This window comes from Erythrolamprus reginae, chromosome 10, assembly GCF_031021105.1.
Source record: "Erythrolamprus reginae isolate rEryReg1 chromosome 10, rEryReg1.hap1, whole genome shotgun sequence".
NCBI lineage: Eukaryota > Metazoa > Chordata > Lepidosauria > Squamata > Dipsadidae > Erythrolamprus > Erythrolamprus reginae.
In genome coordinates, this window is record NC_091959.1 from 15,536,880 (window position 1) to 15,551,459 (window position 14,580).

The 14,580-nt window shown below is 42.0% G+C and overlaps 1 protein-coding gene across 4 annotated transcripts in view; it reads right to left on the reverse strand.

Moving 5' to 3' along the window:
• DENND4A (DENN domain containing 4A) overlaps positions 1 to 14,580 on the reverse strand; it is a 128,883-nt gene that overhangs the window by 47,017 nt on the left and 67,286 nt on the right. For all 4 annotated transcript variants that reach the window (XM_070762668.1, XM_070762667.1, XM_070762665.1 and 1 more), the window contains exons 12-13: positions 13,637 to 13,855; positions 10,582 to 10,727 (exon numbers count right to left, since the gene is read on the reverse strand). In XM_070762668.1, coding sequence (XP_070618769.1) covers positions 10,582 to 10,727; positions 13,637 to 13,855 — 365 coding nt within the window. The remainder of the gene's footprint in view (positions 1 to 10,581; positions 10,728 to 13,636; positions 13,856 to 14,580) is intronic.

A 14,580-nucleotide genomic window follows, 5' to 3' on the forward strand; every position in this document is an offset into this window, starting at 1 on the left:
CCAGGAAGTTAGGAACCCTTCATTCAATGAGCTTTTGCTAACTGTTGCCAGGCTGCAGACTAAGGGATAACGTTAAAAACCTCTATTAAAAACTGCTTTGTTTTTGATTTGTTGGTATTATTCGTAATTCTACCAATCTGGTATAAAGAGAGGATAAGCTTCTTTCTTGCATTCTTTTCTTGATTAGACTCTATCAGGTTGTTTCAACACAATTCTTTCAAACGATACCTGCTCTGCAAAGAGATTGCTTTTGTCAGGTCTGCTTCGCTCAGGATTTAGGAAAGTAAAACTCAGAGTCCATTTTGAACTTCAAAGGTCACTTTTATTAAATCAGAAGTGAATGCAACGGAAAAAAAGCAAAGAAAATCGAAGTCTTAGGAAAAAGGCATGAGAGATGCCTATTACAAAGTACAGTGCTCCCTTGACTTTCGCAAGTCCAACATTCGTGAAAAGGCTATACCACGGTTTTTCAAAAAAATTAATTAAAAAATACTTCGCGGGGTTTTCCCCGCCCGTGATGTCATACGTCATCGCCAAATTATTGTTAATAAATAATTATGTTAATAAATACCAGGATCATTAAGTATATTCTTCAATGGTGAGTACCAGTAATAATGGTGAGTAATAATCTAAGGTTTGTTAAGGGAATGGATCTATCACTTATAGCTTTTATGTACACTGAGCGCTTATGCACCAAAGACAAATTCCTTGTGTGTCGAATCACACTTGGCCAGTAAAGAATTCTATTCTATTCTATTCTATTCCATTCCATTCCCTGTTCTGTTCCATTGCATCCCATTTATTATTCTATTCCAGTGATGGCAAACCTATGGCACGGGTGCCATAGGTGGCATGCAGAGCCATATCTGCTGGCAAATGATTTGTTGCCCTAGCTCAGCTCCAACGTGCATGTGTGTGCTGCCAGCTGATTTTTGGCTTGCACAGAGGCTCTGGGAGGATGTTTTTGGCTTCCAGAGAACCTCCGGAAGAATGGGGAGGGTGTTTTTCCCCTACCCCAGCTCCAGGGAAGCCATTGGGCCATGCCATGCCATGCCTCTTTGCAAACTATTATTTGTGGATTTAGGTATTAATTTAAATAGACAAGTTTGTTTTGATTGTATTGATTGATTGATTGGATTTCTATGCCACTCCACTCTGAAGACTCGGGGCGGCTTATAACATATAGTAAAAAACAATAAAATACAGTTGTGAGTTTGTATAACGATATTGAAAGGTTTATATGAAAGTTTTCCAGGTGATTAAAGTAAAGGTAGTAGCATATTGTTAGATGATAAATACCGAAAATAAATGTAAATTTATTGTATTGTATTGAAGATTGAAAGTATATGATATTGCATTTTTTAAAAGTGGAGAAAAATAAAAAACTCCCCCCCCCCCCAAAAAAAAATACAATGACAAATCCAATTAATTAACTAAATAACTAAGCTAAAGTCCCTAATATTTTAAAAATCACTTGTACACATTCAGACTTCAGTCATACATAACATTTATCTGCCAGGGGGGCCTGAGATCTAATTGTCCCAAGCCTGCTGACATAAATGAGTCTTAAGATTCTTAAAAAAGGCAAGGAGGGTGGAGGCAGTGCGAATCTCTGGGGGGAGCTGATTCCAGAGGGCCAGGGCCACCACAGAGAAGGCTCTTCCCCTAGATCCCACCAAATGCGTGGAACTCACTACCAGACTCCGTAGTATCATCCCCTAACCCCCAATACTTTACCCTTAGACTATCTATGGTTGACCTCACCAGGTTCCTAAGAGGTCAGTAAGGGGCGTACATAAGTGCACCAGAGTGCCTACCATCCACTTCCTATAGTCTCTCCTATATCTTTTTTTCTATCTCTTCTATTTATTTATTTATTTATTATTTATTTATTTATTACTTAGATTTGTATGCCGCCCCTCTCCGGAGACTTCTATCCATTATATCTCTTATATTTTCTGCTATTCTCCTCTAGTTATATTTTACTCCTATTTTTCTTCTATACTCTCTTTGATACATTCTACTCGTATATATCCTCTATTATTATTGTGTATTGGACAAAACAAACAAACAAATAAATAAAATAAATAAATGACATTGTCTGGTTGACAGGACCTGGAGAAGGCCAACTCTATGGGACCTAACTGGTCGCTGAGATTCATACGGCAGTTTAAGGAAATTATACAATAAATTCTATGTGTCACTTTCTTAAAGGCAATCCCCCACCCGATGGATCCTATGTCACTGACAACAAAAAAACATGTTTTCCTGTCAGCTGAAGCCCTTGTCATCAATAGAATGGCACCTGGGGGAGATGGCCCTCTTTCTATAGCATGCAGGAAATGTGCTTAGTTTCCATAGTTGCTATGTTCATTCCTCTCAGGTGCCTGATAAGTAGTTTTCATATTTGCAGCCGTTAGCCCAAGGGGATTCCTGCAAAAATAAATGTTACTGTCTTCAAAAGACTTCCACAGCAAACAGAAATCTCAAATTATTGTCTTGAAAGGGCTTCCAGAGTGCACAGAAATTTCATGGCTTTCTCTCAATGAGACTGAGAGCAAGCCATGAATGTGTTCATTACTGGGGCAGATTATAAAATCTGTCTGAAGCAAAAACGGTGCTGAGAATAAACCTTATTATAGAAACACACTATAAATGCAAGCTACACCGAAGCTATGGCATTTCACACTTCATTATTCTATTTGTTTTTCTTTTTCAACACCCAATGGAGATACCACATCAATCAAAAGGGGACTAATAAGAATGGTCTTTGGGTCAAGATCACACAGAAAAGGAAAAACGGGAAAGCAAAATAATATAATAAAAGGAACCAAAGAAAAATCTTCAGAAGAAAAGGATTTAGGGGTGGTGATTCCTGACAGTCTCAAAATGGGTGAACAGTGCAGTCAGGCGGTAGGGAAAGCAAGTAGGATGCTTGGCTGCATAGCTAGAGGTATAACAAGCAGGAAGAGGGAGATTATGATCCCTCTATATAGAGCGCTGGTGAGACCACATTTGGAATACTGTGTTCAGTTCTGGAGACCTCACCTACAAAAAGATATTGACAAAATTGAACGGGTCCAAAGACGGGCTACAAGAATGGTGGAAGGTGTTAAGCATAAAACGTATCAGGAAAGACTTAAATGAACTCAATCTGCATAGTCTGGAGGACAGAAGGAAAAGGGGGGACATGATCGAAACATTTAAATATGTTACAGGGATAAATAAGGTCCAGGAGGGAAGTGTTTTTAATAGGAAAGTGAACACAAGAACAAGGGGGCACAATCTGAGGTTAGTTGGGGAAAAGATCAAAAGCAACATAAGAAAATATTATTTTACTGAAAGAGTAGTAGATCCTTGGAACAAACTTCCAGCAGATGCAGTTGGCAAATCCACAGTAACTGAATTTAAACATGCCTGGGATAAACACATATCCATAATGTTCTGTCTGGGTCCCCCCAGACGCCAACACCAACCAAAAAGAGTATCCAGACACACTGGTAAAAAGCAAAGGCAGTTTATATAATTCAAAGCAAACACAGGTAACAAAAACTGTTCTTACAGACAGGAACACTATGAAGCTTCACAGAGGTTTCACGAAGGCCAGGCAGTAAAACAGGATTCTTGCTGGCAAAAACAACGCTGGAGATAATAAAACCCACGCCTCCCCCAAGTCTTCCAGACTTCTAGGCCACAAGCCAAGATCAGAGACGCCGAGAATCGAAGCAAGGTCACAGGACTCCCAATTGATAACTCTCCACAAGACTGTAAGGGCGGGCCTGCCTTTTCAACCCTGCTGAGGAGAACCACACCCAAACCCAGCTGTTGCCAATTCAGGGATGGAAATACATTTCTAATTGGCCCCGTCTTTGAGCTGCTCGTCGCTGCCTCATGTCTATTATAGCCTGTGCGTCTACATCCAATGACTCCAGGCTACTAGCTGGGGAGAGCCCCCCCCCCCCCGGAGGTCTCAGGCTGCTCTCCCTCCTCCTCTTCCTGACGTTCCTCTCCCCCGTCTGCCTGGTCCTCCCCCTCCTGTTCACTGTCCTCCTCCTCTGGGCATGGATCCGGCAGAGATCCAGCCGGTCCCTGAGGAGCCTCAGGCTGAATCACAACACATACTAAGATAAAATAAAGGAAATAGTATAAGGGCAAACTAGATGGACCATGAGGTCTTTTTCTGCCCTCAATCTTCTATGTTTCTATGTTTCTAAACACACTATAAATGCAAGCTATACTGAAGCTATTGCATTTCCCATTTCATTATTCTATCGGTTTTTCTTTCTCAACACCCAATGGAAATACCACATCAATCAAAAGTGGACTAATAAGAATGGTCTTTGGGTCAAGATCACACAGAAAAGGAAAAAAGGGAAAGCAAAATAATATAATAAAAGGATCCAAAGAAAAATGTAATTGTTCTGAAGTTAGTTAAGCTTCCCATCCAGGAAGAGAATTAAAGAAGACCTGGATTCTACACAGAAGAAGATATTGGTCTCAGTGGTTTAAACCAGTGTTTCCCAACCTTGGCAACTTGAAGATATCTGGACTTCAACTCCCAGAATTCCCCAGCCAGGGAATTCTGGGAGTTGAAGTCCAAATATCTTCAAGTTGCCAAGGTTGGGAAACACTGGTTTAAATAATCCCATCCAAAGATGATGTTTTTATTATTTCCCATGAAGTTAATTTATTCTTGGAACAGGTCAATAAAGAGGGTCCTTTGTCAATCTGACCAGGTAGAGGTATTTGGTTCTGCATAATGTTTGCTGAAGTTCTTTATCCAAAAGATAATTCTCCCCAAGTTAAAGCATTTGGAATACTGTGTTCAGTTCTGGAGACCTCACCTACAAAAAGATATTGACAAAATTGAACGGGTCCAAAGACGGGCTACAAGAATGGTGGAAGGTCTTAAGCATAAAACGTATCAGGAAAGACTTAATGAACTCAATCTGTATAGTCTGGAGGACAGAAGGAAAAGGGGGGACATGATCGAAACATTTAAATATATTAAAGGGTTAAATAAGGTCCAGGAGGGAAGTGTTTTTAATAGGAAAGTGAACACAAGAACAAGGGGACACAATGTGAAGTTAGTTGGGGGAAAGATCAAAAGCAACATGAGAAAATATTATTTTACTGAAAGAGTAGTAGATCCTTGGAACAAACTTCCAGCAGATGTGGTAGATAAATCCACAGTAACTGAATTTAAACATGCCTGGGATAAACATATATCCATCCTAAGATAAAATACAGAAAATAGTATAAGGGCAGACTAGATGGACCATGAGGTCTTTTTCTGCCGTCAGACTTCTATGTTTCTATGTTTCTATCTTTCTATCTAGGAAACATCACCAGATGTGATCCAGTTTTGGTCACTCCATTACAAAACAGATGTTGAGATTTTGGAAAAAAGTGCAAAGAAGAGCAATTATGCAAAGGATGCAAAGAAGAACAATTAAGACGATCAAGGGCCTGGAGTCAAAAACAGAAGAAGAAGAACTGCAGGAATTAGGTATGTTATTATTTATGTTATTTATTAGATTTGTATGCCGCCCCTCTCCGAAGACTCGGGGCGGCTCACAACAATAACAAAAACAATATTATAGTAGAACAAATCTAATATTAAAAAACATATAAAACCCTACCATTATTTAAAAAACCAAACAACACATTCATACCAAACATAAGCGTATGGGTAGCCTAGAGAAAAGAAGGACTAGGGTAACATGATAGCAACGTTCCAGTATTTGAGGGGCTGCCACAAAGAAGATGGGCTCAATTTATTTTCCAAAGCACCAGAACCACAAGACAAGAAACAATGGATGGAAACTAATCAAGGAGAGGAGCTACTTGGAATTACGAAGAAACTTTCTAACAATTGAGAATGATTAACCAGTGCCACAGCTTGCCTGAAGAAGTTGTAAATGCTTCATCAGTGGTCTTCTGCTTGAGCATGGAGTTGGACTAGAAGACCTCCAAGCAGGGGTGAAATCCAGCAGGTTCTGGAGAACTGGTAGCGGAAATTTTGAACAGTTTGGAGAACCAGAAAATATCACCTCTCGTTGGCCCAAGAATGGGCAGGGAATGGAAATTTTGCAGTATTCTTTCTCTGCCACGCCCACTGTTGTGGTTGGCTCTGGCCCAGCTCCTGCCCCAGGGAATGGGGAGGTGGATGCAGGGGAAAATTCAACATGTCACAGGCCTGTGTTATTGCCGACAGAATCAGTTCAGAGTTTAGTTTCCTGGGACAAAGAAGGAGGTGGGAGTGACTCGGCAGAGGGGGGCTTGGCACACAGCCCAGGCAGTCAATCTCCCTTATCTTCCATTGATTCGGATGAAGACGTTTTGGACCCACGCAAGCGCAGAATTATGCGTAGAAGAGACCAAGTAAGGACATATTACAGGAGATAAGGGAGGCCACCTGTGTTTGGGTGGGGCTCCAGTAATTAGGGCTGCTGCTATAAATAGCAGCATGTGGGTTTGGCCGTTGTGGAAGAATATCTGATCGGAGTTCGTCAGGAATCTTGTGTTGCTGGACTTTGTTGCTTTTTCACGCCTTTGAAACCAAAGCAGAGCAACGTGTGTGTGTGTGTGTCACTTCGTTGGAAGAAGAATGGGTGTGAAGTTTCTTCACAGCTGCTAGCTAAGTATTTAATGTACGAGTCTGCGGAGAGGGGCGGCATACAAATCCAATTAATAATAATAATAATAATAATAATAATAATAATAATAACAACAACAACAACAACAACAACGACTGCTTAAGGGAAATTGTACGGACCACCCGGTTGTTTTGGGAAGAGTGCTCTTTGCAATACAAAAAGAGTGCTTAGTTTATTTTGAATTTTGGGATAAAGAACATTGTTTTGAATTTTCAAACGTGTGTGTGTCTGAAATTTGTACCCTTGAATTTTCGGGAGGCTCCTATCAGAGAGCCCAGCAGAACACCCACCAAGCCACGTCCACAGAACATGTGGTAAAACAATGTGGATTTCACTACTGTCCCCAAGGTCCCTTCCAGCTCTATTCTGATTGATTGCTCCGTGGTTAGTGACAGGTAAAGGAGAATTTCTGCCTTCCATAAAGATAGCTGAAGAGAACACCTCTAATAGGTTTTGATCCTGGCAGGAGAGAGATGCTGTGTGACTTATTTGCTAATGCAATCTTTGAAGGATAATTTCCAAAACTTCTTTCCTATGGCAAGCTCACTTTATATGCAACACACAACAACTAATCCCCAGTCACTTTCCCTTCTTAGGTCACGCTTGAGGGACTCTAGCCAGATCTATTCTGTCACTCTTTTCCTGGAGGGAAAAGAAGAAAAACAACGCTCTCTCGTGTGTTTACCAAATGGAGAGCGATTGTGATAATACACACACAATCCGTATGAAATTTCTCCCTCTCAGAGTGACATATAATCTGTTGAAGCAAAGCAACAAGAGAGAGTTTTGTTGATATTGTACTTTAAGCATATATTTCATCCTTTCAATTTATCCTTTAAAGAAGTCAGAAGCTAAATAAAATAAGTAATACTTAATATTTTAAAAACAGGGCGTGGTATAAGGCAGTGGTCAGGTGTGTCACGAAGAAGGAAGCTCAGGTTCCGGTCTCACAACTTTTTGCTGAGAGAAAGAGTGAGAGTGAGAGAGATAGAAAGAAAGAAAGCAAGAGAGAGAGAGAAAGACAGAAAGAGGGAGAGAAAGAGCGCGCGACAGAGAAAGCAAGAGTGAGAGAGAGAGAGAGAGAGAGAGAGAGAAAGAGAGAAAAGGAGAGGAAGGGAGAGAGAAATGAGCAAAAAGGGGAGGAAAAAAGAGAAATGAGAAAATGATTGAGACAGAGAATGAGAGGAAAGAGAGAGAAACAAAAGAGAGAGAGAAGTGACTCTTGATTTAAAGCATATGATAAAAAGCAACCAAAGAATAAGAGAGAGAAAAAACCTCAGCCCTCACTTGTTTTTGGAAATGGTTGAAGAGTGTGTATACACACACAAGGGTGGGGAGGAGACGGATGGAAAAAGAGAGGAGAGTGTCTTAGGGTGTCATTTTGTGTCATTTTGGTTGGTGGTGTGCCCCAGGATTTTAAAATGTAAAAAATGTGCCATGGCTCAAAAAAGGTTGAAAATCACTGGTATAAGTTCCCATAGATAAAATGCTTCCTTGCAAGCCTATTGGTATTAGAGCCTATGAATTATCCTTGTTTAGCCCTTGTTTAGTGACTATCTCATTTAGTGACCATTTGCAGTTGCTTCAGCAGTGATGAAAAAATAACCAACCCTCGCACCTACAACCTTCACAACTCCTACAAGGCACAGGAAAGCTGAAATACGCAACAGTGGTGGTTTCACTTAGTGACTGCTTCTCTTAACAATCAAGTTGCCGATCCTAATTGTCGCTAGGCAAGGATCGCTCATGACAGTAAGAAAGAAAAAGAATCAAATTTCAGGGGAAGGTTAATGCATAAGATCTCCCTAAATTTAACATCTTGTCAGAAGATCTGCGCCAGAGAAAGTGTGATCAAAAGAATCTCTGAAAAAGTCATTTCGCATGGAATCTTATGAAGGTGGCAGACTTTAGAGCTAAATACGCACACAAACGTCAGATGCAATATGCACACAAACCTGCCTTAGATAGATCAGGACAAATAAATATCCCTTCCCCGAGGGAACGGATGTGAAAATCCCCTCTACTAAGAAATGGGTGGTGCAGTGGTTAGAGTGCAGTATTGCAGGCTAATTCTGATTGCTGACTGCCAGGAATTCGACAGTTCGAATCTCACCAGGCTCAAGGTTGACTCAGACTTCCATCATTCCAAGATCGGTTGAATTAAGGACCCAGATTGTTGGGGTCCTTATATGCTGACTCTGTAAACTGCTTTGAGAGGGTTGTGAAGCACTGTAAAGCAATATATAAGTCTAAGTGATATTCTGGTCTGCTATTCTGTTCAATTCTTTATTATTGCCATGGTGGTGCAATGGTTAGAATGCAGTATTCCAGGCTAACTCTGCCAACTGCCAGTCGTTTGATCCTGACCAGCTCAAGGTTGACTCAGCCTTCCATCATTCCAAGGTTAGTAAAATTAAGGAGCCAGGTTGTTGGGGGCCATACGGTGACTCTGTGAACTGCTTAGAAGGGGCTGTAAAGCACTGTAAAGCGGTATATATGTCTACCCTGTTTCCCCGAAAATAAGACGTACCCCGAAAGTAAGACATGCCAGAGGTTTTGCAGAATTTGCTAATATAAGGCACCCCCCGAAAATAAGGCGTAGTCAAGTTTACATGTGGTATGGTGGAAAAACATATGGTACCATTCAAAGCTGTTCATAGTGGTACTGTAATAATGTGGCATCCCCTGCTGGCCCCTTCCATCGCTTTGTACCGTCCAGTACAGCAGACACAGTCTGCTGCTGTCTCACCGCCATTACAGTCTCCACTACAGTGCATAGACTGTAGTTCCTCTGGTGGCCGGAAGCTGCAGTAGTGGGAGTATACTGTTGTACCATATAAGTGCCGTCGTTTATGGGTGTGGGTGCCATACTGACAGGTACCGTACCGTAATCAGTGTACTGTACGGTACACTTTCTTTGGGGGTGTCAGCTTTTCTGCCTGTGAATTTGTCTTATTTGAGAAATATAAGGCACCCCCCCCCCGAAAATAAGACGTAGCACAACTTTTGGAACAAAAATTAATATAAGACAGTGTCTTATTTTCGGGGAAACACGGTAAGTGCTACTGCTATTGCAAACTGAAAGAGCAAACAAGGTTTGTGCAGGATATCAGAGCCTCAACTCCAAAAATGATTGAAGCCAGGGCTGTAAGGTATAAAATGGCTTCCTTATGCAATTGTAAGGCTTCAAGTTAAGGTAGTCCTCCATTAATAATGATAACGGGGACCAGCAATTCTACTAATAAGTGACATCATCATAAAGTATGATTTCCCTGTAATCATGCCGGATTATGACAGTTCTAGCATTTTTGGTTGCAGTAAAGAAAATCCGCATGGTCATTAAGTGAATCCACAGTTGCTAAGTGAACACCATGGTTATTAAGCAAATCCATTGTTTGCAAACCAAAAAACCCCATCCAACGGGTAAACCGGAAGTTCGGAAAAAGGCACTTCTGGTTTGTTTATTGTGCTCTTCCCCTAGGTCCCGCTAGCCGAAATTGTTTGGTCGACGGGACCCTAAGGAGATCAACTCTGTGGGACATAGGGGCTGGGAGGGCATTTTTGGCTTCCAGAGAGCCTCTGGGTGGGATGGGAGGGCGTTTTCTTCCTCCCCTGGTTCCAGAGAAGCCTTTGGAGCCTGGGGAGGGTGAAACATGAGCCCACTGGGTCCATCAGAAGTTGGGAAACAGCCATTTCCGGCCTCCAGAGGGCCTCCGGGGAGCAGGGGGAGCTGTTTCCACCCTCCCGAGGCATTGAATTATGGGAGTGGGCACTTGTGCATGCGCGACAGCATGCACACATGCTCTTTCGGCACCCCAGGAAAAAAAGGTTCGCCATCACTGCTCTATAGTGTAGTGAGTGGCCAAAAGTCCTTGTAACAACAAGTATAGTCAAACAGGGTGTGATGCCCAAGCACACTTACTTTATTTACACAGTCGTCAAAAAATGCAAGGCTTGCATCTTTGTCACTAACGAAAGAGCACTCTTCAATGAAGCGGATGAACATCTGGGTCTTAGTCATCATAGTGTAAAACTTTTGATGTGAACGATCACGACTTTTCAAGAACCCTGTAAGATTAAAACAAAGATGATCCCGCTAGCAGAAAAACAAGGAGCAACTATTCCACGAACAAAGGAAGAAATGAAATTAAACACAACCAATTAATCCATACGCTCACTAAGCCACATATATTTTGATCTATGTGTCTCTGTCTGTCTGAGTGTGTGTGTCTGTGTTTTGTGTTATATAGCCACCCATGTCACTTATTTTGCAAGATGTGTGGTCATATAAATGAGGGGGGGAGGGGAGGGAGAGACAGATCGAGGCAAAGAAGCCGAGCAAAATATTTAAAATATTGCTAAATTCACAATATTCCGTTTTGGATACATGTTTCTGGTATGCTAAATTTTTATTTGCAAATTGAGTATTAGGACTGAATCATGAATTGTTCCCTTCCCTTCATTATCAGCATGTCAATCCTGATTGTTCTAAATCATGTTTTCTTGTTACATCTATGGCTTGCTACTGTTACCATCAGACCTGATGATGGTTCTGTTTTAGTAAACTGGAATTTAACAATCCAGGAATTTACTGGGAAACCAGACCACTGAACAGCTTCTTGTATTTGATTGACAACTGGGTTATATGTCAAATAATCAATCAATCAGTAAGGTAATTGATTGACTATCAATAAATAAAGTATACAGTGATACCTCATCTTACAAACGCCTCGTCTTACAAACTTTTCGAGATACAAACCCGGGGTTTAAGATTTTTTTGCCTCTTCTTACAAACTATTTTCACCTTACAAACCCACCACCGCTGCTGGGATGCCCTGCCTCGAGACTTCTGTTGCCAGCGAAGCACCCATTTTTGCGCTGCTGGGATTCCCCTGCTGGAATTCCCCTGCAGCATCATAAAAACACAGAAGTCCGGAGGTGGGGTTTCCCAGCGAGAGGAACCTCAGTGAAATCGCAGCATCGCAAAAACACAGAGGTCCAGAGATGGGGTTTTGAGGATTTCGGTGTTTTTGCGATGTTGCGATTTCACTGATGCTCCCTTCACTGGGAAACCCCACCTCCGGACTTCCGTTGCCAGCGAAGCGCTCGTTTTTGTGATGCTGGGATTCTCCTGCTGGGAATTCCCTTGCAGTATCACAAAAACACAGAAGTCCGGAGGTGGGGTTTCCCATGGAGGGGAGGCTCATAGGAATCCCAGCAGCACAAAAACGGGCGCTTTGGCTGGCAAAAGGGGTGAATTTTGGGCTTGCACGCATTAATTGCTTTTCCATTGATTCCTATGGGAAACATTGTTTCATCTTACAAACTTTTCACCTTACAAACCACATCCCAGAATCAATTAAGTTTGTAAGATAAGGTATCACTGTACTTTCATAAGGAATGTCCTGGATATTATTGGCATTTTCACATGTGAGTTTTAAATCCATTTTGTTATAATTAGGTTTCTAATGACAATGAAACTTTGGTCAAAATTTTTGTCTGGTTTGTTTTGAAAATTGTCACTGCGCTATTCTAATGAGGAAAACGTTTTACTTTGTGATCTAAAATTTGGGTGAGGTTATTTATGTATTTATTTAAATATATTGGCCAGCCAACTTCTGTGGTCTCCGGGAAGCATAGAAAACTAGGGAAAACAGAAAAAGCAGCTAAAAACTTTGCTTCGATAGACCTAGGATATGTAGGTATCTCATGAACATTTGCCACTTAATACTAGAATTGATCAAATTCATCAACTGGCAAATTATATATAGACTCGGAGTGCCAAGATCAGAAGCAATTGCAGAGACTTCAACAGAAGCAGTTTGATTTTTGCTCAATGCTTTGTTCTTATCATGGTGACCATATGGGAGAGTGGGTGCTCAATAGCCCCAAAACGGTGGGTATGACTGAAAAATCCAAGCCCCACCCCCTTTTTTGCATATACATAACACTCATTATAAAGAGTTTTGATCCATAACCGCTGATGCCACAGACCTCAACAAATGTCCCTGAATCATGTTTGTTTGTTTGTTTGTTTGTTTACTTACTTACTTACTTACTTACTTACTTACTTACTTACTTACTTACTTACTTACTTACTTACTTACTTACTTACTTACTTACTTACTTACTTACTTACTTACTGGATTTGTATGCCGCCCCTCTCCGGAGACTCGGGACGGCTAATAGCAACAATAAAGCAGTGTACAATAGTAGTCTGATGTTAGAAATAATCAAAAGCCCATTAATATAAAAAAACCAAACATACATACATACATACCATGCATAGAATTGTAAAGGCCTAGGGGGAAGAGGGACTCAATTCCCCCATGCCTGACGGCAGAGGTGGGTTTTAAGCAGCTTACGAAACGCAAGGAGGGTAGGGGCAATTCTAATCTTTGGGGGGAGTTGGTTCCAGAGGGCCGGGGCCGCCACAGAGAAGGCTCTTCCCCTGGGTCCCGCCAAGCGACATTCTTTAGTTGACGGGACCCAGAGAAGATCCACTCTGTGGGACCTAACTGGTCGCTGGGATTCGTGCAGCAGAAGGCGGTCCCTGAGATAATCTGGTCCGGTGCCATGAAGGGCTTTATAGGTCATAACCAACACTTTGAATTGTGATCGGAAACTGATCGGCAACCAATGCAGACTGCGGAGTGTTGGTGTAACATGGGCATGTTTGGGAAAGCCCATGATTGCTCTCGCAGCTGCATTCTGCACGATCTGAATTTTCCAAACATTTTTCAAAGGTAGCCCCATGTAGCGAGCGTTACAGTAGTCGAGTTTCGAGGTGATGAGGGCATCTGTTTCCTATTTCAACCCAGGGTCTACATCACTGTTTCTCAATCATAGTTCACTTTTAAGATTGGTGAACTTCAATTCCCAGGATTCTCCAGCCAGCATAACGTAAAGGTGATCTAAGGTTGAGAACCACTGCTCCACATTTCTAGCCAACTTGCACGCAACCGGCTCCGGTTTACCTTGCAGTTCGAAAAGGGAGCTTGCATCAGTTGCCGTTTCCGAAGGGGCTTGCGTAATAGGCCTCAGGTAAGACCTGTAGCCTTTCAGGATCGAAGCCATAAACGTGAGAAATGCCTCTTGAATTTCTACATCTAACAGGTGCAGCTTCGAGCTGGAATGAAAGTCGTAGTCATTCATAGCCAACTCCATGAAAGCATCGTCTCGTGGCCTTTGGTGCACTGTAGATTTTTTTTAAAAAAGCAGAAATGCCAAAATATGATTATATTTATAGAATGACGGAAGTGGAAAGGACTTTGGAGGTCTTCTAGACTAACCCTCGGCTCCAGGGGTTATACCAGGGGTGTCAAACTCAGGGCCCAGGGACCGGATCTGGCATGCAGGGTGATTCAATCTGGGCCATGGAGCCGCACTGGAAACTGGGAAGGATCAGCCTGCGGTGCCTCTGCCAGTGGAAACAGAGCTTGCACAGCCCCTGAGCACCATTTAGCCCCTGAGCGCCATAGAGGACAGCAGGAGGCCATCATGGCTGAAAACTGAGCTCATGAGCCCATCCTCAGAGTGCTCAGTCATGACCCACAGTCAACATCCAAGGTCCACGGGAACTTTCTAAGGAAGTCTGAGCTTCTCAACCTTCTCAACTTTAGAATGAGTGGACTTCAACTCCTGGAATTCTGTGATTGAAGTCCAGACATCTTAGAGTTGACAAGGTTAAGAAGCATTGCAGCGAGGATTTAAATAAAAGAAGGTTTCGTTGTTTTTAAACCTTGCCCAGGGTTTCAAAGGAAGTGACACATCATGCAAATGTAATTAATTAATTATTAATTAATTAATTAGATTTGTATGCCGCCCCTCTCCGCAGATTCGGGACGGCTGTTGGGTCCTTCAGTGCTACTTCCCCAAAGCACAAATTTCCCTCTGTTTAACTTGAACCTAATTTCCCTCT